This window comes from Linepithema humile, chromosome 1 (genome assembly GCF_040581485.1).
Source record: "Linepithema humile isolate Giens D197 chromosome 1, Lhum_UNIL_v1.0, whole genome shotgun sequence".
Classification (NCBI taxonomy): domain Eukaryota; kingdom Metazoa; phylum Arthropoda; class Insecta; order Hymenoptera; family Formicidae; genus Linepithema; species Linepithema humile.
This window is the reverse complement of record NC_090128.1, coordinates 23,496,787-23,520,278: the sequence shown is the minus strand read 5'-3', so window position 1 is coordinate 23,520,278 and position 23,492 is coordinate 23,496,787. Positions and strand designations below refer to the sequence as shown.

The 23,492-nt window shown below is 42.9% G+C and overlaps 1 protein-coding gene across 8 annotated transcripts in view; it reads right to left on the bottom strand.

The window, feature by feature from the left end:
• Positions 1-23,492, bottom strand: part of Prosap (prosap) — a 118,979-nt gene that overhangs the window by 25,217 nt on the left and 70,270 nt on the right. For 4 of the 8 annotated variants that reach the window (XM_067353203.1, XM_067353204.1, XM_067353196.1 and 1 more), the window contains 2 exons: positions 11,779-12,190; positions 8,655-8,674 (listed from right to left, as the gene is read on the bottom strand). In XM_067353203.1, the coding sequence (XP_067209304.1) occupies positions 8,655-8,674; positions 11,779-12,142 (384 nt within the window). In that variant the 5' untranslated portion in view covers positions 12,143-12,190. Of the gene's footprint in view, positions 1-8,654; positions 8,675-11,778; positions 12,191-21,082; positions 21,540-23,492 lie in introns of those variants that run through there. The other 4 variants (XM_067353200.1, XM_067353215.1, XM_012367884.2 and 1 more) reach the window with 3 other exon arrangements.

Here is a 23,492-nt window from a genome sequence, read left to right as displayed (position 1 = left end):
CGGCGACGATATTTCGATCACTAGCGTTAGCTATGAAGCGTGTTTTATTAAGCAAATTACACTTTCTGCAAGTCATAATGTTATCGTGTTGCGCAACAGCGATAAATTGTCGCGGGATAATTCTTCAGATAGCGCATGATTAAAATATGTAAAGCAAAAGCTCGCGTATTCTTCCGTTAAATTAATAGCCGTCCTTCTTTGCATGAAAATAATGAATCTATCGCAATACTATTATTTAAAATGAAGAATATTTCACCATATTTAAATTTCATTTGTAAAGGAAAATGAAATATCTCTGTTGTTTTGTAATTTTAATTAGATTTTAGACAAACGTGTTAATCTTCGAAGAGTGCAACGTAACAGGAACAGGAATGGGAAAAAATGAAGATCATTCACAGTCGACAAATTGCCACATGCGATAACCTTTTCGTGCCATCGTGTAGCAAGTTGCTTCGGCACGATTCAGCCTGAATTATAGAGCGATTATCGGACACGTTTCGTGCCGCAGGTGCGTTTCCATGCTCCAGCGTGTAAAGGGCGGCGTTGCCGCCGGTAGAGGGACCGAAATTCCCACCGCCTCCGCGGAAATGGATGGATCTCGATTTTAATCAACCGTTAACTACATCGTTAGCGGCAATTCGTATAACTTGGAGAAACGCGCGCGGCTCCGCAGCCGCGTGTAGACGCCGCGGAGAGGTGTCGGCTAATCGAACTGGAAATTACACCGACAAACTGCGCGCGGGAGTCGCACTTCACTGGCCCTGGATGAGGAAAGTCACTCGAGCGACTCGCAAATTGACGGATATTGGCAGCCGGCGCGAAACGTTTGGCAGAGAATTTTTGCCAATTAACGGCGGAAAGTTCGTTACCCGGCGTGGAATGTTCGGCACGGCGCAGGTTCTCTCCCACGTTGTTCCACGACAATCCTATTGCGAGAACGCAAAATTTTTCCTAGCTCGTCAAAAGCGAGAACGCAAATGGAGTAACGAGCGACAGGTAAAGTAGCACGGATCTGTTTCAAACTGGAATATTTCAAAGAGAGACGCCGACAAATTCTTTATTGGCAAAATAAAATCTTTAGACAAATCTATCAAAAAATATGTCATAGCTTGTTAAAGAAAATACGCGAAAAGTTCTGTATATTTAATTCTGGACAATTTAATGCGTTCAACAATGAAGATAACAGCAGAAATAAGATGACGACTGCGTGGCAATAAGTCTTATCAGAAAAGCAATTTGTCAATGCAAAGTTATCCGCCTTGGAATTCCAGCGATTCTTTTTCCACAGAAGCGATACGTGATAATGCACAGGTAAAAGACATGTGCGACGTATCGATTGCCGTTTGGCATAATTAATCGTGGCAACTCTATGACAAATGACGCGACTCCCTGCGCGGCTTAGAGCCGAGAGAGAGAAGGGTGCGGATCGAGGTCTGTCGTGGGGAGATTTATTTCTGTGGTACGATTTGATGTCGCTGTGGCATCCGGAGAATCGCATTTGTATAGACTATTTATAGCGGCGGAGTATTTGTCTTGATAGAGGCCTGGATGCGACGCAATGGATCAATCCTACAACGGGGACTTTGAAGCACGAGCGACATATGTGCACGGATCAAGGTTTTAAAGCGATTGGAATTCCGCAAAAATGTCACTGTGATTTAAAAACCGTTTAACGTCATATAAAAATTATACAATTAATAATTTCAAACATTATAGCCGATTTCATTTTTTATCATTATAATAATGCATTAAACTTAGCATCACGCCAAAATATCTGATATCTAAAATGTTAACTAGCATGAGTTAAAATATAAAATAATTATTTTTAAATGTCATATTTCCAAAATTTTAATATATGTGTATTTTGATGGCAAAATGCGTAACAATATTAAATCATTCATCCGTGAATGTCTATATGTTCAATATGTAATTTGAGAAGCTAAAACATTTCTTTTAATATTAAGATAATTACTCTGCCGTAAGTGAGGTTTACTGCTCTGCATGCGCTTGGGCAGTCAATTTAATATCGCACAACATAAAAATAGACTAAAATCGATATTTCACCTCGCAGGAATATCGGAATATGTCGCGTGATGCGTTGTTGTTACGCGAGATGCAGCGCAAAGAGCAAATAAATTGCGGAATAATGCGGGAGATACTGTTCTGCAAGAGAATATAAAATGTAATTAATGCCATAAATTAATTGATAATAATTAGTGTAATAAATGATCCAATAATTTAAAAAATGATATAATTATAGGATGCTGTTTATTTTAATCAGATCAGATAAAAATGTCAAAGAACACCTTCATTGTTCATTAATCATCACTATCCGATAATTATGTAGGTTACATAGTTATCAAGCCAAATTGACAAGATGTCCCACACAGCCGTTGACCTTTCAATATTAATAAAATTTTAATTAACGTGAAATGAGTTTTTCCTAAACTAAAATATCGATGTCAATCAATTCACTTTGGCGTTTATAAACGCTTAAATATGAAAAAAACATTTAGACAATTCATTTTCTATTGTGCAACGGAACAAAAATTTTTGTTGTCCCCCAAAAATTCAACGGACATTATCTTTTAAATCTCAAACTTAATTATAAAAATATACTTTTTATCTTATATTCATAGGAAATAAATATATATCAGAAATTAATTGTAAATTCACGTGGGAGATTTCGAGACACTCTATATATTAACAGATGTCCAGAAAAATACGAGAGAAAGAGAGACGCGATTTAGAAGACTGATATACTCGTTTGGTGATGGTACCATCTGCAAGCAATACGAATAATGATACGCCGGGCGAGGCTGTATAAAAGCGGCGCACTTTGCATTTTCGATGATCGCGCACGTATCCCTATTGACGTCGCGCGATTTCTTTCGGTCCGCGTCGCCGGTTCTGCACGCGTGTGGGATTATTCTCCGTGCACACGGTACACAGAAGAGATGGGGGGGGGGGGGACCGGGCAGCGGCGGGGCGGAGGACGCAGGCGGAGGTGGAGACGTAGGTGAAGAAGGAACGTAGGGGAGGCTACGTACAAGGAATTCATGAATACGAGATTGCACTCGAGGAGCCCCAGGTAAAAGGCTGCTGCAGTTACTGGCTACTGCCGCACGGTTAGATCCCGTCGAGACTGAAAGAAGCGATGTTCCATACAAAACGAACCGACGAACCAACCTTTTTCTCTCTTTCTTTTGTTTCTTTTTTTCCCCCTTAAAGAATGAGACTTCAGATATACTGCTACAAAAGTGCGAGAAAAAATAAAAAGTGCGGCGAAGCTACACACTTTTTTTAAATTTATCCATACTGTTCTGAATAAATTAAAGATAAATTGAAAAAAAAAAAAAAAAAATGATTTTACCGTAAAATACAAAATTTGAATAAACCATTAAATAAGAAGAAAAGTTTTGCGAAATAGATTTCTGGTCGTTTCACTTTTCTCAAAGGCATTCGAAACTTTGAAAAATGATTAGATATTCTAAATCCCGATACCATTATCTTATTATATGTTAGACACTTTCAGAAATTTTCCTGATCATTAGCATACTTTAATCAGTATGTATAAAAATTAAGCCCCGTCTTATTACAGTTTTCTGTTAAAGAGACGAGGAAAGTCATCTTTAGTACACGGAGCATTATGCATGTTAATTAAAATGAGAATTCTAAAATTGCTTCGCAATCTCGCAGGAAGATTGTCGTCAAGCAACGAGCGCGAGAAATGTATACTTAATAAATATTTAATAATCCCGCGCTGTTTCTTTCCTCTTTAAGCAAAGTCGCTGTGGGCGCTATTCTAGCAGCGAGGGTAAATACTCGTCTCTAAATTGAATGAGCGGCAAAAATGTTTAAGGGATGAGGACGATCCGCCGCTGGCGCGATCGCGCTCCATCCGATCCAGCGCACGAATCGCATATCTTCGGAAGAGAGAGCTTGCCCGCCAGGAACGCCGGCAGTTTCGCGAAATAAGCGACAACACTTCGAATTCCACACGACCGAGTTATCCAGCGACAATGGCCGAAGGGCGAAATGCGGCCGGCAATTTTCGAGGAAGTCCACGTATGTCCGCGAACGCTCCCGCTCTCGCGTGTCCACACATTCGGTTTCCCCGCGAGGAAGACTCAGGGCGATCGCTCGATCTCCAGCTGCGTAATTGGCTCGGACTCGTCCCGTCGTCCAACCGAAAATTGCATTTCTTTCCCGCACACTATTACAGCAACAGCTCCCTTAATTCTCTTTCTTTCTCTGGTCTCTCATTCACTTCGCACTTTTTGCAGTTGTCGATTTTTTTTTTTTCAGTAACACGTTTCTCTCTCATATCATTATACTTCTTTCGCATCGATATTTTCCGCATGTTTATTCTGATTATTATATTGTATTTTATTTATTAATATTTTACGGTGAAACAACTAAAAAAATATCCGTCCAATAAAATTACTTGAATTTTGGGCAAAACAGTTTTCGACAATGCGCGAATTCATTGTTTGTAAAAACACGGTCATCGATCTCCATTTGGTCATTTTCGTGAACAGCCGCGTCGATCGCGATTTTGCGTCTCGCATTATGCAAAAACGCAGCCATCGATCTCCATTCAGTCATCCTTGCGAAAACGCTCCGCTCGTCCGGTTCCGGCGAGGTCGTCCTTCTACTGCACGCTACGGAAACCTGGCCATCGATCTCCATTCGATCTATTCTCGGACCAGTTCACGGCGTACGATCGATATAAATAGAGCGACGTAGTACTCGTTCGACGACTCGCGTGCATTTGTTCCGTGTCGACGGCGGGGCGGCATAAGATTTGTCGATCTTGACGGCAAAATCCTTCGTTCTTCTAGTTCTATGCGCATCGGCATCTTCCGAATGCGAGATCATTCGTTTTCGCGTAATGTCCTTTCATTCGCGGGAACGTAATGCAGATATGCGGTTAACGTAATCCACCTACACATTGCGATGTAAACTTGTTTGCGGAATTGTTCAATAAAGCGAGGGCGACTATATCCGCCGCTGGAAATCGATTTAATTGCGCAATTGCCACTTATTACAACATTCCACATTACTTATTGAGCAAAGAACACGTGTATGTAAAAAAACTCTGCTGTTAAAGTTTGTAGTTCGCAATGTTTTAAAACACGCAAGAATAATATAAATTCAATTCAATTTTTGTTAAAAAACATTTAAACTTTGTCAAAAAAGCAATAAATAAAAACAAATTGAACTGTCATCTTATATATCAACAATTAGATATCATTTGATAATTATTGTTGAAGAATAAACGCAAAATTTTGAATGTTAAAACTCTTGTCTAGCAATCTACACGAGAATTCTCCTTCGGAATATTTCGAGCAATTTTTATTTCGCGTATATTACAATTTAGGAACGTTCCCCAATATGAATTATCTTCCGATAAACATAAAGGAGGCTTTATTACACGGTGCAGGCGCGAGAAAAATATGCGTTACAAAGTGACGACGCGCAGATAGCCCGGAGCCGCCGTGAGGGAGACAGAGAAAGAGAAAAGGGGGACGCGATCCTATCGGAAGTAAAGGATGATCCTGGTTCACACAATCGTGGATCACAGTGATCGTCTACGCCTACGAAGTCCTGCCTTCTCGATCCTGCCACGGATCCTCTGGCGCTGGCCGGACTGAATTTATCCGCGCCGAGATTCTTCTGCCGGATATGCAACGATATACTATCGCCGCGCCGGTAATATTCGGTCTGTTCCGGTACAGTGATATCGGTGGATCATGCACATTTGCCGCGATAAGCACCAAGCGACCGCGCCGCAATCTCGAAGCAATTGCTTCCAGGAGCTAACTATCGTCGCCTAATAACAAGATTTTATCGCGACGTACATTGATAGCGCGGGAGTACATAAGATCGAATTAACATAAATCATCAGCATTATGTTATATTGAAATAGAAATTATCGCTAACGTTTGCATCGTTAGATCACGAAAGAAATGATTTGTAAATGTAAATGCAAAAGAAAATAATTTAAATTTTATGTAGAACGGTAATTATGTGCGATGAGAGTTTCAATTGACCAAATAAAGAAAAATCTTTTAAAATTATTTCCAAATTATCATTAGATTATCGTCGAAAGCGTAGATTATAAGCCATACCCCTCCATTCATCGTTGTGAAACCTAGTTATTTCCGTTCCTACTGCTCGTTTTAGACAATTTTGGGCGAGTCGCGCTAAGGGTTCCGTATCCGATTCCCGATCGGTGAAGGTAAGAGAGTATCTACGGAACGCGAGTAAAGGAAGGAGGAGGTAGAGCAATTTTAACGCGAGAATGGGCCCCTTAGGCCAAGGTGATCGAAAGCGATATACACGAAAGGAGTAACGAGCCGGCGTCGTTAGCAGCGCACGGTGTATTTAGAGCGTCTGGCAGGAAGATAACAAAAAGGGTAGCGAATTTCTCGGCCGAGAAGCACGCGGCGCGCCGCTTCGGCAGATCGATACTCTCGCCGGTCACAAAACGAACGACGGAAACAATTTCGAAAAACGAAACTGTTCCAGTATAAGTCAGAAGTGCAGGACTTGTGGAATGCCGCCTTTACTAATCTCGGCAACAGGAACAAAGAACTATGCAATTTTCTCGCAGAATGTATGATTCAGAAAGTTTGGAAAAAATTCTAAAACTTCAAAGATTTCGAAAAATGCTTTCATCTCAGAAGAGAAAAAGGCTCCACGATATTGAAGTATATTCCACGTAAAAATTTTTACAAGAAACGTGAATTTCCAGGAAAAAGAAAATTTCATATCTTCCTTATACATATTTTTCGCTTGTTGAAATACTTGGTAAAAATAAAAAAAGAATTAGAAATCGCATAAAAAGATTTTATCTCGTAAATTTCCTCAGAGTTATTCTCTCTCTGAAAAGGCGTTCTTGTCTGCAGAACGATGGTCAGACTACCGCATCCCGTCCGCAGGAACGTAACGCGGGAATCGATGTGGGTTCAACGGTTTCGTTAACCTCCCGGCGAAAACGAAAGTCACCGTGTGCAGCAACGTCAGAGAGACACAGCAGCAACATTAGCGAGTTGCGCGGTACCGCGATGGCCGGGACGGTTTCGCCGGAGGAGGTCGACAGCATGGCGCGCGACCTCGATCGAGGACACTCGCCCGGCGAGAATCGCGGATATCCTTTCGGGCTTTCGTATTACATCAATACGCATTATGATGCAAAACACGGCGTAACGCCGCGCGTGCCAAAAGGCGCATTACGGCGAGTCCGACAAAAATTGTACTTCCTTCTTCGCCTTACATTATTAGTATACAATGTATAAGTATACAATGACGTACCTTCACGCTGGAAAAAAAAGCTTGCAATCTTGCTGAAATGTCACACTTGAGTAAACCACAATTGCAAACGTGATTTGCAAATCGAGCGGCTAAGTGTCATCTAACCCAGAATTTCCGATGTCGCATTTAAGCGCGGAAAGTGCGCGTTTCAACGAGCGTTGCTCTGAGCAATGAAAATACGTATTAGAAATTGTGGGTTGCCGTTTAACCGCTCGATTTATATTACAAATAGAGCATGCATTCATCTGCCACGATTGCTTTCGCCGACATTTTCAAACACGAACGGAAGCAAATCTCAACACGTGCAATGAAAACAGTTGCAATAAACCGCAAAGGTAAAATCGTGGAAAGTATATGATGGTTTTCATCTGAATTTAATTCACCGTCTATTGCAAATTCGGAATTTAGTTTTCTCGCGTCTTCCCGAAATCCAAACATTTAATTTACAACTACTTATCGTGTTGAATGCATCGAAGCAACAATCGTGCTAACAACTATTATCATGCAGAAACCGATAAAACAATCACGTTGCTAAAGTGTCTCGACAAACTATGTACATTATACATGCGTCCTAGTCGATACTTTGTAAAGATATAGGTACCACACGAGAAGCCTAAACTATGCCGCTAGTCTCCCCGTTCTGTATTACAGGTATTCGCTTCGAGAGATCCACATGAACATAAGGAATGACACAAGACAATATATCTCCAATATACATGTCTCTCTTTCCTACTTTTTTAACTATAAATCAATCATTTATTTTCTTACTCAACATTCAATGCATATTAAACGACAGATGCGAGGGAAACAGACGGGAAAATTGCTGATTACCTATCGCCACGTAATCACGGCTTGTTAGTAAAATATATAAAAATAATCATTTTACGTAACTCTACTACCACGACCAGATTGTATAACAAATGCGCAATGCGACAGCGCCTTACTGCTACTTTCTCTGCAAATTTATTACCAAAAGTTGATAAATTGATGTCACGTAAGAAAAAAACATGATCCCATTTGTGCAAAGAAATACAATACGAATGTCTCAGAAAAAGCCAATAATTGATCAAAGTTTTATTAACTATATCCGTTTGCTCTAACATTGTGTACAATTCCATTGCAAAGCTGGGAAACTTTACAGCAGCTTTCTCTGCGACAGCGGTAATGAAAAAGTTGTGTAAAAAAAAAGTCATTCGCTTTCAAGAGCCGTAGCTGGATCCTCTCTTCTCGCCATGCAAATCGGCGCAAAATAACAAATACAAAAGGGGGAGGTAGAACGACCGGCGAGGAACGAAAGGCGTGGTCGCATGCTATTAGTAATAGTGAAGACGTACCCTGTACCAAGTGGCCACCTGCGAGGCGCTCAAAAGGGGTGGAGAAGCGGTGTTGGTGGTTTATCCGTAACACAACCGGAAGTGGAGGGTGGTGGAGGACCCGAGAAAGGCGCGTTTTTTATCGCGCGGTATTTGCGGTATTCATTCGTTCGTTCGTATGAAGGGGGGGTGTGCGCGCGTTCGTAGACAAGGCCCCACAACACGAGACGATAGTGGCACAGGTGTGGCGGTTGGTGGTGGTTGGTGGCGGGTGTGGAGTGTATTTCGCCCCCGTGCAGGGTGAGGCAAAAGCAAAAACAACAACAACAACAACACCACAGGTCAGAAAATACACGACCATCACGCGCATCGCGAGGCAAATATATACGCATATATAAAAATCTATACACATGTATAATAAATGTATGAATAATACGAGTGCATATACATATCGTAAGATGTCCCGGGATGAGCTCGATGACGCGCGACCGCATGATTTTCATTACAATAATTAAAATTAAATAATTGTGTCGCGTCAAAATTACCTGATAACGCATTTAATTATTCAAGTAAGCGTGCAGTCGTCGAATTCATCCTGAGCGCAAGGCATAAATATTGTGATAAATAATGAATACAACTAAAAGTAAAACTTTGGACAAAAATCAAACTTTGATGAGAGTTTTAGGACAGGACTGAATCGATGCCAGTATACGTTCCTCTCACACTTTCAAACAAAGACGCGTATAATTCTCATGTGTATAATCCGATCGATGAACCGTACACTGGCACCGCGCGTTCAAATGACTTTAAGTCTCCTTCACGTACCTGACACCAAGATCGTCTACTTCTGCTTAAATATTGCAAAGAAATCTATAAATCGATTTGGTGGAACGTGAGAGAATTAAAGGGGTGAATAGCAAACTCGGAAACTCGGTCTGCGAGGGAAATGAAAACAAAGTGAAGCGAGGAAAATACAGGTAAGCAGCTGATCGTTTTTTTTTGTTTTTTTTTTTTTTTTCATTTCTGCGATGAAGGATTTAACGGGGCATATATCGGGGTTTCTGTGCTATACCTCCTGTGTCCCGAAAGGCAAGCATGTGGGGCAGAAAGACGACACGCGTGAAAATTCTTGCGTGACAGAGAATAAAAGAAAGATAGAGAAAGAAAGAAAGAGGACGGAAGACAGAGCGTGACGGCTTCACAAAAAGCGAAAAGCCACACATATCGATATTCTAGTCTCTATTTTTTGCCTAATAAAGATACTCGCGTGTGTGCGCGTGTCCATCCTCGACACGCTTCGGCAACAAAGTGCGTCTAACATGTGCTCTTGTGCGGTCATCAAAGTTCGCGGGAGTCGAACGAGAGCACGACGAAAGTGAGTACTCGGTGGGACTCAAAGGCGATGAGTATCGGATCGTATAGTGTCGTTGACCGAATCATACGCGATTTCTATAAAGTCGGATAAAAGCGAGTTATCATCGAACAAGTGAAATTGCAGCTGTAGAGTTCGGTGCAACGACGGTTTAACTCACTTTTCGAAATCTTGAAAGGCAATATGAATCTCTCGACTTTAGAATTGATTATCTAAAGTTCACAAAACCTGTGCTCTTATCTTAATTAACGCTTTAATTAGCAAAGGGAAAAAGACAGAAAACACAGCGCTCGATTGTATTGTACGAAAGAAAAACGCCTGGAGGGCACCGATGTTTTGCCGCAAAGTAAAACCTCCGATATTACTCGATTGAAAAAGAGAGGGAAACGTCAATCCGATTACCGTCTTTGAATCCAACGCACTCATCATGACTCTCGGCAGTCCCGTGGGACGATTCGCCACGAAAGCGGCAGAAGAGACTGGAATCTCGCTCTCTCTCCTCGCCTCGAGAATTCGTCATTACTCGCTCTGGCGGCTCTTAATTTCGCGCTGTCTGCAATCTCGCGAAATCGGCATGTAAAGCGCGCTGCTGCCACCGCTCTCGGTGCGCAACATTGTGCACTGTACTTTTTGCCGCCCGAGGAACTGCGAGCGGTTTCGCGATGACGAAGAGGGCGGGCGGGCGGGAGGGGAGGAGAGAAGAGAAGAGGAAAGGAGAGCTGGAGATAGAGAGATAGAGAAAGAGAGAAAGAGAGAAGATAAGAGGGAGGAAGGGAGAAAGACGGAGAACGGGCGGAGGGAGCGTCCTTCGAAAAAAGCCTGATGGAGTCCTTGGGACCGGGCGGTGTACGCGCGCGCGCGCGCGCGAGAGAGAGAGAGAAGCGGATGCACGGTGATAAATGACAGATCCGATGGGGTTCGACCGTAATCGGCGATTAATCGATACTTGGCGATCCTCGGTGAAATATACACGCGACCGCAATTTCCAGCGGGAACAAATCGCCCCGGGTGGCGCAGGTACGAATTATATTATACCGCGCGCTCGCTCCTCCGAGAGATCGCGGGCGAATTTCTCAACGAAACGCGGCCGCTCGGCGTACGCGAACGGGGAACGAGGGTAATAGAGGCCACATCGTCGTCGTCTCACTCCCTCGCTCGCTCCCTGTCTCTCTCTCTCTCTCTCCCTCTGATTCCCGTCCCGTCTCTTACGCGCGCACCGACTCGCGCTAAATCGGGGCTACGAATTATATTACCGACCGGCCGGGCTTTCGATCGCGGGAGAATTTCTCAACGAAATACGTGTAATTATCGTGCAAAGGACTCGCGATGCAAGCAAGCGCGCGCGCATTCTCTCTCTCTCTCTCTCTCTCTCCCTCTCGTGCGCGCTCGTCCGATGGAGACGGCAAAACGAGAATCCGCCACGGGCTTCATAAATTTCCGACATAAGGATCGTCCGGCCAGAAATAACACGCGCGGGAGAAGTACGCCGCGCGGGATTTATTGCCGCGAAAGAGAATAATGCGTTCCGTTTTCAATTTCTCCCCCTCATCTTGCGCCGCGCAGCCCGCCTGTCCGTCCGTCCGTCCGTCCGTCCGCTTGTCTGTCCTGTCTCGCGCTATCGAGCAGCCGGGAGATAAATTTTCGCCCGCGAGAGAATCGTTCGATCGTCATTACGAGCATTGATACATCCCCGGCGCCGCAGGCTATTTTCGAGGCCGCCCTCGGGATATTCGGGATATAGATGAAAATACTTGTCCGAAGGAGTCGCTCGTACCTTGGGCAAGGACGCCAGACACTGCTGCTTCACGTCCCAGACCAGCTGATCCTTCGGGAACTGCAGACACTTGCTGACGTAGAGCTCGGGCACGTGGATCCGGGCGAGGAGCACACCCTCGTCAACGGGGGTGTTCTCCGTCGCCGCGAGCGCGTCCTCCGCATTCTGCTGGCCTTGGCCGCCCTGCGTCGGGCCACCCTGCGGGCCGATGGCTGCCTGTCCCTGCGGCTGACCCGCGCTGCCAGGTGAGTTCTGTTGTTGTTGCTGCTGAGCGGGCTGCTGCGACTGCTGCTGCTGCTGCTGCTGCTGCTGCTGCTGGGGCTGTTGCGGCGACTGTTGCTGCTGCTTTGGTCCCGCCTCCATTGCGAGGACCTCGCGGTTCCTGAGGATCCCACCTTCAGTAGCTCACATCTGAAACGGGAAAATATACACATAGGTCGTTAACAATATTCCCGTAAAAAATATAGAAGTAATGCTTCAGTAACAATAATAAATAACAATTATATGTTGAGATAAAATATGTGTTCTTCTATGCATGTTCTTCCATCATCGCAGTAAAATCTTGTAGGCAGAATATTAACTTATATAATCAACTCGTAAAGGTTCACATGTTCTTTCAAATTTCGTCGGAGTAGACAAGGTGCTGAAAAGTTATATAATCCACTCGTAGGAAATTACAAAAAATCTGATGACGCAATTTTATCTTATTTTATAATTTCGTAGCCGACATAATTGAGGGTTCCCGGATATTTGCACCGTTTAATTTTTTGCTTTTTGAGGCCATGGATTATTGATGCGATTGAATCATCACGGTCTTCTCATTCCGCTTCCTTTCGCAATCTTTTGCATCATTAAATTCTTCAAAACAACTTGCACAATATACATAATTTTATTCGGCATAATCGCATCGCGGAAAAAAAAATAACTGTCTTCCGCGAGAGCATTTGGCAAAACACGGATTCATTAACGAGCGTGTGAGTGCCGTAAAGGCTGCGTACGCGGAAAACACGACAGCGAAGATGACGAAGAAATGATAGTCGCGCGAAAAAAGGAGAAGCTGTCTTTTAAGAGGATAAAGGAGAAATTAAAACTGCGCAGGATTCGCTGTTTACGACTACAACGAGGTATAACGGTAAAGGACGGGATTGCCGTAATGGAAGTAAAGAAACGGCGCCGTGCCACGGCGATTTTTAACGCTCGTAAAAGCTTTTATGTCTCGCGATGTGCGCAACGCGCAGTTTTTCCTCCTCTTCCCTCTCACTCTCTCTCTCTCTCCCTCTCTCTCTTCCTCCCTGTTATTCGCGCGCACTTTTTTATTTTTGGCGTGCGCACGTCGGCTCCGCGCAATCAGAGATCCAAATCGAAGCGAAGCTACTACGACGGGGCTTAAGAGCTCCGGTTGCTACTGCTACCCGCTACTACAACGCCGTCTCAATAATCGTAAGAGCGCACCTCTCTTGGGTGAGACGACCGTAATTTATATAACGCCGGGAATGGCTTTTCTTCCATACCGGCGGCCGTGGGGAAAAGAATGACCGATCCGTTCGAGGCGCGAGACTCATCGTTTTGAATTGATTATGCAAATTAACCGCGCGCTCACCTTCGCGTCGCGACTCGACGCGTACGCGCGCAGGGCCGGGCCCCCGCTACACGAGGCAATTCCCTCCGTACGCTGAGAATGGTAAAAATGCACGCTGAGAGAATTAATCTTGCCTCTACCTCTATAACATTAACATATGCGCATATCAGTTATCCTGATATTTGAATAAAAAAAAAAGTAATAAGTGTATAGACGTCTATTACGAAAACAATGCCAACAATTTGTATCGCTGAGAATTTATTTAGAGGAATTTCTCTGTGCTGAGAAATAATATGATAAAATGTAAGCCACATTATTCTGTGATTTTTTGAGAATACCGACAATACTCTTAAAGCAGTCTCGATCCGATCCTGAATACATGTAGTTACGAAGCCACATCGCGGGAAAACTTTTTCCACCTTTCAGGCATCCCTCCTACGTATTTTCAAGCTGCGCTCACTATCGTGACAAGCGTTTATATTAATTAATTAACTTCTGACTTTGCATTTATCTCGATACACTGTTTGTTGCTTTAGCGCCTTTGAACCGCAGAACCCGGGGGAGGCTTCGAATCTACCTGAAGATCTATGATTCATAAACTCAAAAGATAAGATGAAACGATCTTTGATAATCTTGGGTACCCTTTGAGTCATCGTTCGGCTCTCGGAAAGATTTCTATGAACGAGCCTCTGATAAATGGACTTCTGTCCTTCCTCATCACCGTGATAAACCGTGCCAGGCATGATATACGTATCGTCGCGCAGCGAACGAGCAGGCCAAGCGTACTCGTCTTTATCTCGCGCTTTACCTCGCATTTACGCGCACGGCCGCCGCCGCCACTCTCGCGCGCGCGATAACGCGTTTCGCCGTTTTATAATTCCGCCTCCAACCTGTCGGATTAATCACCGACGGCCGACGATAACTGACGTCTTAACAAGCCGCGCGCGCGATCGCTTTCACTCGAAAGTTTTCAACGCGACGAGAGTCGCCGCCGCCGCCGCCGCCGCCGCCGCCGCAGCCGACTTTTATTTCGCAATTCGAGTTCGCGTTGTCCCGCGCGGAGCTCTTACACTGTAAACCGTGTAATCCCGCGATTAAGACGCGGTACTTGCGTCATCTTCGGTAATGGAGTAACATGGGAACTTTATGATGCGCTAACGTACACTGGGTGTCCGAGAAATCGCTTTATTTCTTCATTCTCCTCGGTAAATTTAAAGTTAGTTTTATTTCATTTTATTTTATAAAAGGTTAATCTCTCGCGATTCGAGCGATATTACAGATCAAATTATTAAGATTAATTTACAAAACCAAAATTTTGTTATTTATTCCCTTCTCAGTTTTAATTAATTATATTTTATTCAAAAAATTTTGAAAATTTTGCAATCTTCCGGCTGAGTATTTTCTTTGTTATTTTGCATATACAAATATTATGCTTTTATTTATTAAAAAACAAAATGGCTTATGCGAAAAATAATAATGCGAGAAAATGATTCTAGAGATTTTTTAGAGGGACGATGATTGTTCCAGAAGTGTTGCTTTACGTATGAGCGGAAAGGAAATCAGGGTAAAAGGATTCCACAAAACAAATGAGAAACGACGGAATCCTGGGGGTATAAGTGTGAGATGTCAGGTGCTATGAGCGTTGAGAAGTTTGATGGCAAACCGCAGACGCCATTAAACGTAACCGTCTTGTCGGGGGAGTCCGACAGTCTTGGAAGACTGCGTTAAAATTTTAAATAACCCACTGACCACACTGTACATGTGTATATATAACTTATGTTTCGAGGACAATGCGCGAAGAAACCCGAAGAGCCGCGCGAGGGCTACAAGGTCGCATCTTCCGCAGCGAGCTAAAGCAAAATTAACTGTAAAGTTATAAATTCGGAAATGCGTTCGAAACGTAAATATTTTTATAACGACGGAATATGTCTAACTTCCCTAAAATGTTCAAGAATTTTTAATATCATAATAAAATAAGGTATTTTAGTTATTATATTCAAAGTACTTTATACTACACATACATATTTCTGTAATATTGTTCCATGACAAATAAAAAACGTATATATAATTTCACTCGACACGACTGCGTAGTAGTAGTACAAGCACAGAATAAAACCGTTAAAATATAAATGATGTTTAATTATCGAGTGAAACTGGAATGTGACGGGAACGGACAAGATGCAGCGCGCAATGAATTTTCGCTTTCGTCGTTTGGCTCACCGCGCAGCTTTCGCACGCGATATTTCACAGTGGATTATAATAATTGCAATGATAACGACACGCTACTTTTTCCAAGTGACGAATCGATCATCGTCGGCCCGATGGGGCTACCTGGCGAAACCGGTAGAGAAGAGGTGGACGATGCGAAAGAAGAAGTAGAAGAAGAACAAAAAGGGGGACTATAAGAAAGATAATAAGAGGGAACGAAGAGAGAGAGGAGATGTGATGAACCAAGGGAGAAAGAGACTCATGGGTGCGTATGGACGAATGCACGATGGACGAATGGACGAGCATGGGTGGACTGACCGACGGATGAACGGACGAACGGACAGCAAACGCATCAATGACAAGACGTAAATCATAGTTTTATGACCCGTCTTTATGTGGCCCTTATTCGTGGCACTCATCGGTGGAGGAGAGCCTTTCGGATTTTTCTGTCTGGCCACCCTGTACTTGCGCGTCCGCAGGGCCGTATCGTTTCGCAACAACAATGCGAAAGCTTGTCGCTGCGAGATAATCCTTCATAGAGATTGAAAATATAATTGATGTATTTCCAGCAACAGAACACTACCGGAATAAAAGATGAAAATTACGAAGTTCTTGACGTCTCTTTCTCGCAAAAGAATATAATTCTATGTTGCGACATAGTTCACGTATCAAATTAAAAACAATATTTTGTTTAACGATAACGTGATACATTTTCTTAGAAATATCTATTTTCTCTTATGCGCAAGATCGAGTTTTACGAGCAGATGATTAAGCCATTCCTAGAATTACATTTCTCTTTCACTTTGGAATTTCGATATCGAGAGTTTTTGACGATGACGCACGTATCTCGCGTCATAAGTGAGCGCGGTCACGTAAGCGTGCGATTAAAGCGTCCCGATATTATTTCGGCGAAAATCGCAGCCACGATAAATACCGGATCTTCGATCTGTTCTTCGATCCGCTCCTGGGCGCACGTAAGTGCATATATAACAGGTACCCGGCCGCGTGGGCGTCGGTTTACAGGTTTGCTTTTAAGTGACCGTGCCTTAATTCGCGAGGTGGTTAACAGTGTGTCGTGCTTAACGGTGATCTCGTGAGTGAGGGACAGAGAAGGATGGAAAGGTAGCAATTAAAAAAATCGGCAAACTGCGTCCGGTGGAAATATAAGCCGGCGACAAAAAAGAGGGGAGGGAGGAGGAGGGTACATGAAGGCAACGAAGGACAGCGCGAGGTTAAAGTACGACCCTGACATTCTGGATCTCGCGGACGTGGGTGTGCGCACCGCGCAACTTTGTTGCCGCACTTTTTCGAGAGCATCTTCTCTCTCTCTCTCTCTCTCTCTCTCTCTCTCTCTCTCTCTCTCTCTCTCTCTCTCTCTCTCTCTCTCTCTCTCTCTCTCTCTCTCTCTCTCTCTCTCCCTCTCCCCTTCCCCCCCCCCCTCTCTCTCTCTCTCTCTTCCCGCGCCGCACCGGGACTCGCGGCGGCTGCATTATGCGCGCTCGCGCTCGCGCGCGCATAAAGGGAACGGCGAACGCGAAGGCCTTGGCGGACGGTGGTGTACGACGAGAGGGTTATTTTTCAACGACACACGCTACGACGCCGCGGAAAGTGAATCGCGCCAAATAGTACAATCCAACGACGCGAACCTGTACCGGCGTCCTCTTATCGCGCGCGACTCGCGGGAAAGCATGGGCGGCCGGTATAATCTCGCTTGATTAATCCCAATTTTAATCTTGCCCCGCGGTGGTGAATCGCCGAGCCGAGCCGCGCGGCACGTGAAATATGCCGGCGAAATTAATATCTCCCCGATCCGCGTGCGAATAATTTCATTGCGCGAAATAGCGGTCTCTCGACGCGCACACTCCGCGTATTGTGCGCATCAACAATTTTTTTAAAACAAATATAATTTTTAGAAATTTGAATACTTGCAATATTAACAACAACAATGACTAACAATGGAACTTGTGATTTATTTCGAAATATTGCGACTGCCGACTTGAAGGATACGTACATGCGTGCAGATTTCTACTATGAATATTTCTGTGAATTACGAATTTGAAAAAAAATCGCAATTTTTCTCACAAATTTATTTAATAGTTATTTATTCTCTCTAATAAATTGCTACCTTTAATAATTAGTGTTCCCGCTTAATGCCACTTTACGACACGGCACGTTACGCTTTTTAGACTCATCCGTTCGCATGTCGCGTATGCGACAACTGCATAGTTACAGATCCAGTTGCCTTTTCACGCGAGACACCATAAGCATTCGTAACCATAAGCACGAGACGTTTCGCTACTTGCTAATCGTCCGTCTAGCGCAATCGCCTCGTTATGTCTTTATTTCACCCAATCCTGTGGCCCATGGTGTCCCACTACACGTTTATCGCGACATTAATCCCCCCGTGAGGATCGTTCGCCACGTCAAGCGGTATCTGACTTGTATTCCGCGACTTTTGTTCCACTGTATTCTTTTTCTTTTCAACATGTTTGGCAGTCGTTTGCGGCATCGTGCTTTGTAAATTACGTAGCGAAAATCAGATAGAAATACAGGCTCAGATTCTCGGTTCACTTTAGAGTGGCAGGTTTAACTACGCATATAACCGCCTAACACTTGATTTATCTACTGTGAAGATTGCATTTAATATCAATAAAATGAGATAAGATAAAGAACTTTGAGTATTAAATCCTTGAATGCTCTACGAAGAAAAAAAGAGATAACAATAATATTATAATCTTGACGTTATTACACTGACAGATTTTTAAAATGCTCGTTGTTTCAATTAAATTTTTTAATATTTAGATTATCAACTTAAAGAATTCAGTAAAATTCCGGCTTCTATATAAATTACGAATTTAAAAAAAATTGCAGTTTTCGAAAGATTTTTATGTAAATTTATTTCATAACTATTCATTCTCTCTAATAAATTGCTATCTTTAATAATTATTTTAAAAAATTGGAATTGAAAATTATCTCTTTGCATCGTGAGGTTTTATCAAGCACCTATAAAATAAAAAATTTATTTTATACGTAATATAATATATAATATTTATATAACAGAGAGATATATAATATTAGTCCTTTCATTTTATGGATAATCGTGATATACAATACATTTTGTAAATATTGAGATTGATGGGTATACTAAGCCTACATGTGATATCGACATGTCATGTTACACATATGCCCTATCTTTAATCGACCATAATATTGTGCCTCCGTAAGGACCATCCTGTCACCGATCGTCCCCAATACTGTCGCAATAAAGGATATTTCCTGCGTACAGTAATTCGCGAAGTTAAGCGCAGCTTAAATAGTTTGCGCAGCAAACACCCATTACTTCTTCAACGATTTCCGCATTATCATACATACTCAAGAAATTTATAAGATTTTGTAATATACCGTTTGAAGCATAAATAATATTCGATGAAATAAAATATACGTTTTTATTCCGTTGCTTTCAAGTTTGTTTCAAGTAAAGTATATATACGTTGTTTATTCCATTGCTTTCAAGCACGGTCGATCTTCAATATGTCGAGAAAATTGTGAAGAAATCACTTTCGTAAGAATAAAAGCACATAAGCGTGATAAAAGTTCAAATATGCGATTAAAATTAAATTATTAGTTAAAGTTCATTTTAAATAAATGCTAGCAATTTAACACTAACAAATCATAATTGCATAAAAATAAATGTGAAGTTGAGTTGCTGCCAATAAAACATCACTTTATTGTGAGCAAAAATCCATGCATGAAATTTTAAAATTGAAAAAGTTCTCTCACAAAGTTCGAGTGTTATAGCTCATACGCTTACGGGGAAATTTCAATAATCGAGTATGAGAATATCTTCGCAAAGCCTGCGGAGGCGGCAATAATATAATACAATGATATTGAAGAGAAATTCGCTAGATGGGCCTGCAGGCGCATAACGAATCGCATCGCATTAGCGAATAATAGAAACGCGGAAGAGAGAAGAATGCCGCGCGATAAAAAAGAGAATCAACGTCGCAACTGAAGAAGAGAGTTCTTTTTTTCTCTCCTGCGCCCCTTTAGTCGAGAATCGCCCGCCCTCGCGAGAATTCGTCTGTACAAATAGCCTTCCCAGTCTCGTATGCTCACCCCAGACAGGAAGTTTCGTCACCACGATTTATTCACGTCACCACGTCGGAAAATCGCGAAAATCTGGCACACAGCAGAGATTACATAAATAATTCTTTTGTCTGCTTTCTGATTTATATCTGTCCGTCAATATGGCCACTGATAAAGTATTTCAATTTTAAAATGCTTTATCATAAAACAGATTCGTGCTAAATTTTATACACGGAAATCGTTAATAAACTTTTTATGTCAAAAGTAATATTCTTGTTTAGAGAAGTAATACATTATTTAGAAAAACATTCACAGTGATATAGAAAATGTAATTAAATAAACAAAAGTGAAAATGGAAATGATTAAAAAAACATATCATTCTGAAAGCTTCGTTAATCGATCGACTTGTCAGACGGCTCGAAAGCTATCTAGAGCAAATACGCGCCCTTGTTTTAACTTATTTCACTTTAAGACTCGACCGGATGTTTTTTCTGCAAAATTGAGTAATTGCTAAAAATGTCGAAGGTTGTTACTCGTTATCAGCGGCAACGGTACATTAGGGAGGGACATGACGATGTAGGTGGAAATAACGGGAAATAATTCAATCATTTATTGGACGATCGAAAGGTTAAAAGGGCGGTAAATGTCGAGTTTAAAAGGCTGCATAAATTAAACGTGATATCGACGGGAATATTGTTGAATATTCTCGATTCTTTTATTAGAGAGAAAAATCCTACACATTGTCGTTATATATAAATCCATCCCACACGCTGTTGTTGTTACACGATTTTATAAAAAGCGCTTTGAATACCTTTCTAATGGTGTCAAGTGTTTAAATATCAATTTATATTTCAAAATTGTCATTCATAAATATGAAATATAATCTAATTTTATTAATTAAGAGTAGATTAAGAGTTCTTTTACGGCTGTGGCATCACTGTGAGAAACATTTAAAAATGATCAGTACATTCACTGTACTTAACATTTTTGCGAAATTAAATAAAACGTCGGCGATAACAATTAATTATTCAAGTCATTTAGCATTTCGATTTGCGGCTAAGAGATTAGAAAATAGGGAACTGTTTCAAACTAATTTGTAATCAAATAGAATACATATCCACTAAATTCTACCGGAGATGTACTAATCCAAGTACGCAAACAAAAACACTTCGCAAATTTATCAACTCTGAAAAATTTAATAATTAAACACGTTAAATAAATCAATGGCACAAATATATCAGATGAGATCATCAAAAATACAAGACTTTACATCCTTTTGGCGACTTTTTCTCCAAAAAAATTAAAGGCAGAATCTTGAAGAGAACTCGATCGGAAATCTAATTGAGATAACTAAATTAGTCTAACAACAACGGGAGACCGTTCGGAATTCGTGAAAGCACGTGTCAATACCGATACGTCTGGCGACTTACCTCTGGTTCAACGACCCTCGTAATCACGAGCGCAACGGGCGAAAGAGAGAGAACGAGCGAGCGGGTGACCCTCCGCGGCGCCGGGGTTATCGCGCGATCTCGCCACCGGCGGCCATTGTCGAAAAACAACCCCGGAACGTACGTAACACCCACCAACATATCACCACCGCGCACCGTATCGCCGTTACGAAACGCGCTCCGAGGATGCCGTCGTCGTGCCTCAGCAATATGGCGACGACCTGACCCCCGATATCGTCCGTCGTGTACTCCCGAGCGGAGGAGTCGTGCCGCGAGCTCCGTCGCCAGGACGAGATCCTCGGCAGAGAGGGTGGTGCTCGCCGAGATTCACCGCCACCCTCCGACCGTCGGGCGCACCATCGGAACGGGACAACGCTCGACGAAAGCGAAACGTACGACGACCGGCGGCGCCTCCGAGTGCGGGACCGAGCGTCGCGGGGTGCATCGCGCGACTGCGGCGGGGGCCGAGGGGGTGCCCCCGAGAAGAAGGTGAAGTCGCCCCCCCCGCGCACGGGCGGCGTAGATGGCGCCACGGCGCCGGTGCCGGTTTTCAGGAGTTACGCTCCGGGGTTAGTCGCGGGGGTGAGTGTGAGCCTGGTGGTGGATGTTCGTCGCCTGGCAACGACAAGAGATCGACCGAGTGCTCTCTCTGCTTCCCCTCCCCCCCTACCTGTCGCCACCCCGCCTTGGCGGCCACCGAGAGAGGGTTGGACACCACCCTCGCTCGTTGTTGTTTCCGCTGCTCGTGCTGATGATGGTAGTGGTGGAGTAGCGGTGGTGGTGGTGATGGTGGCGTCTGCGAACGTGTGCGAAAGCGAATTCGTATCGAGAGTCGCGAGTGGGTGAACGATTAGTCGCGATCGGGAGTGGAATATCAAGGGTGGAAGGTCAAGAGGAGAAGGACGAGCGCCTTGAAGGACATACCGATGGTATATAAATACATCTGCCGCTTGCGCCAATCATCTGACTTAGATCCTTAAAGAGATAGTCAGAAGCAGCGAAATCGGGACATTGCAGTATCATAAAAGTGTGGATAAAAGAAGAGGGTGCATATCAATTTTTCGTCAAAGATAATCTATATACAATTATATAATAATGATGAAGTGTGATATTAGTATAACGTCGACGATAAATTACATTATACTGTATGAAATATAAATATATATATATTCTTCATTTCTACAACAAAATTATATTGCACTTTATATCGGATTATCACAAATCGTATCATAAAAAAAGAAAAGAGGTACATATTGCAATTTTTCCTCTTTCGTTTATTTTGATATTTTATTCCTAACAATATGGTGAGATAGAAATATAAAAGAGTAGCAAATAGGATGCGTGATACCTCAATACGGTATTCTATCAACGATCCTGTGAAATACGAGGTAGTCAATCGCCCGCGTCCATTTTCGTTAGCAAACATACCGAAAATGGTGTGCAGTATTTCACATTGTTGTTTCAAGACAATCGATTGATACTTTCTCATCGCAATATCGGCGCACACCCACATTGCTGCGGCGCATAAATAAACGATCGCGCTGCGAGAATCGTAGCGCGGCGCCGGAGTCCCAGGGAAAACTTTCGCCGTACGCTGATTCGCAACCGTTTTGTAACGTAACGATCCTCGTTAGGAACGGTAATAGCGCCTTTTCTGGCCGCAACTCCATTTTCTGCAAGATTGCAAGATGAATCGCCGCCACCGATTCGCCGTAGCCTTAAAAGTCCTCGCACATCCTACGGAAGCAGAGAGTAATGAATCGTTCGCGGACGGAAGAAAAAAAAGAAAGGTTTCCATCGATCGTCATTGACGTCTGGTGATTTATTGTGACTCGATTGCGCCGTCAAAGTGCCGCGATAACGCTTTGTCCGATAAGGCAAGAAGAGAACAGCGCCTGCCCGCCGTTTTCCGCGCGATTATGGTCGACGCCGAGAACATGATTCATGCGTTACTGTCCATTATGATCTAATCGCATCTGGTATCGCACGATTGTTAACCAATAATTGTTATCCGATAAACGCGTCGTTGTACAGCAAAATATACTTTCGCCACTTTTGACAAAAAATTATCGCGAACGCCAAATATATCACTTATGAGCGATCTCCGATTATCACGAGGACCATCATTGCGCAACTAACTTGAAGTACTAATTATAAATACAAATTACAGTAGATTCGTTTATCAATTTTCCGCGGAGCGCATTTAAGATGCAATATAGATTAATTTACATAATTTCCACTCAACCTATACTTTTGTGCCTGCACCAAGAAACGCGTTAAGTGACTGTTAAACTTTTTAATAGCTAAAGTACCAAGAAGTCAAACCGGATCTTTTGTGGAAAAACGGCAGATTTCACGTGACGTCACTTCCTCAGCATCATCGTTGTGGATG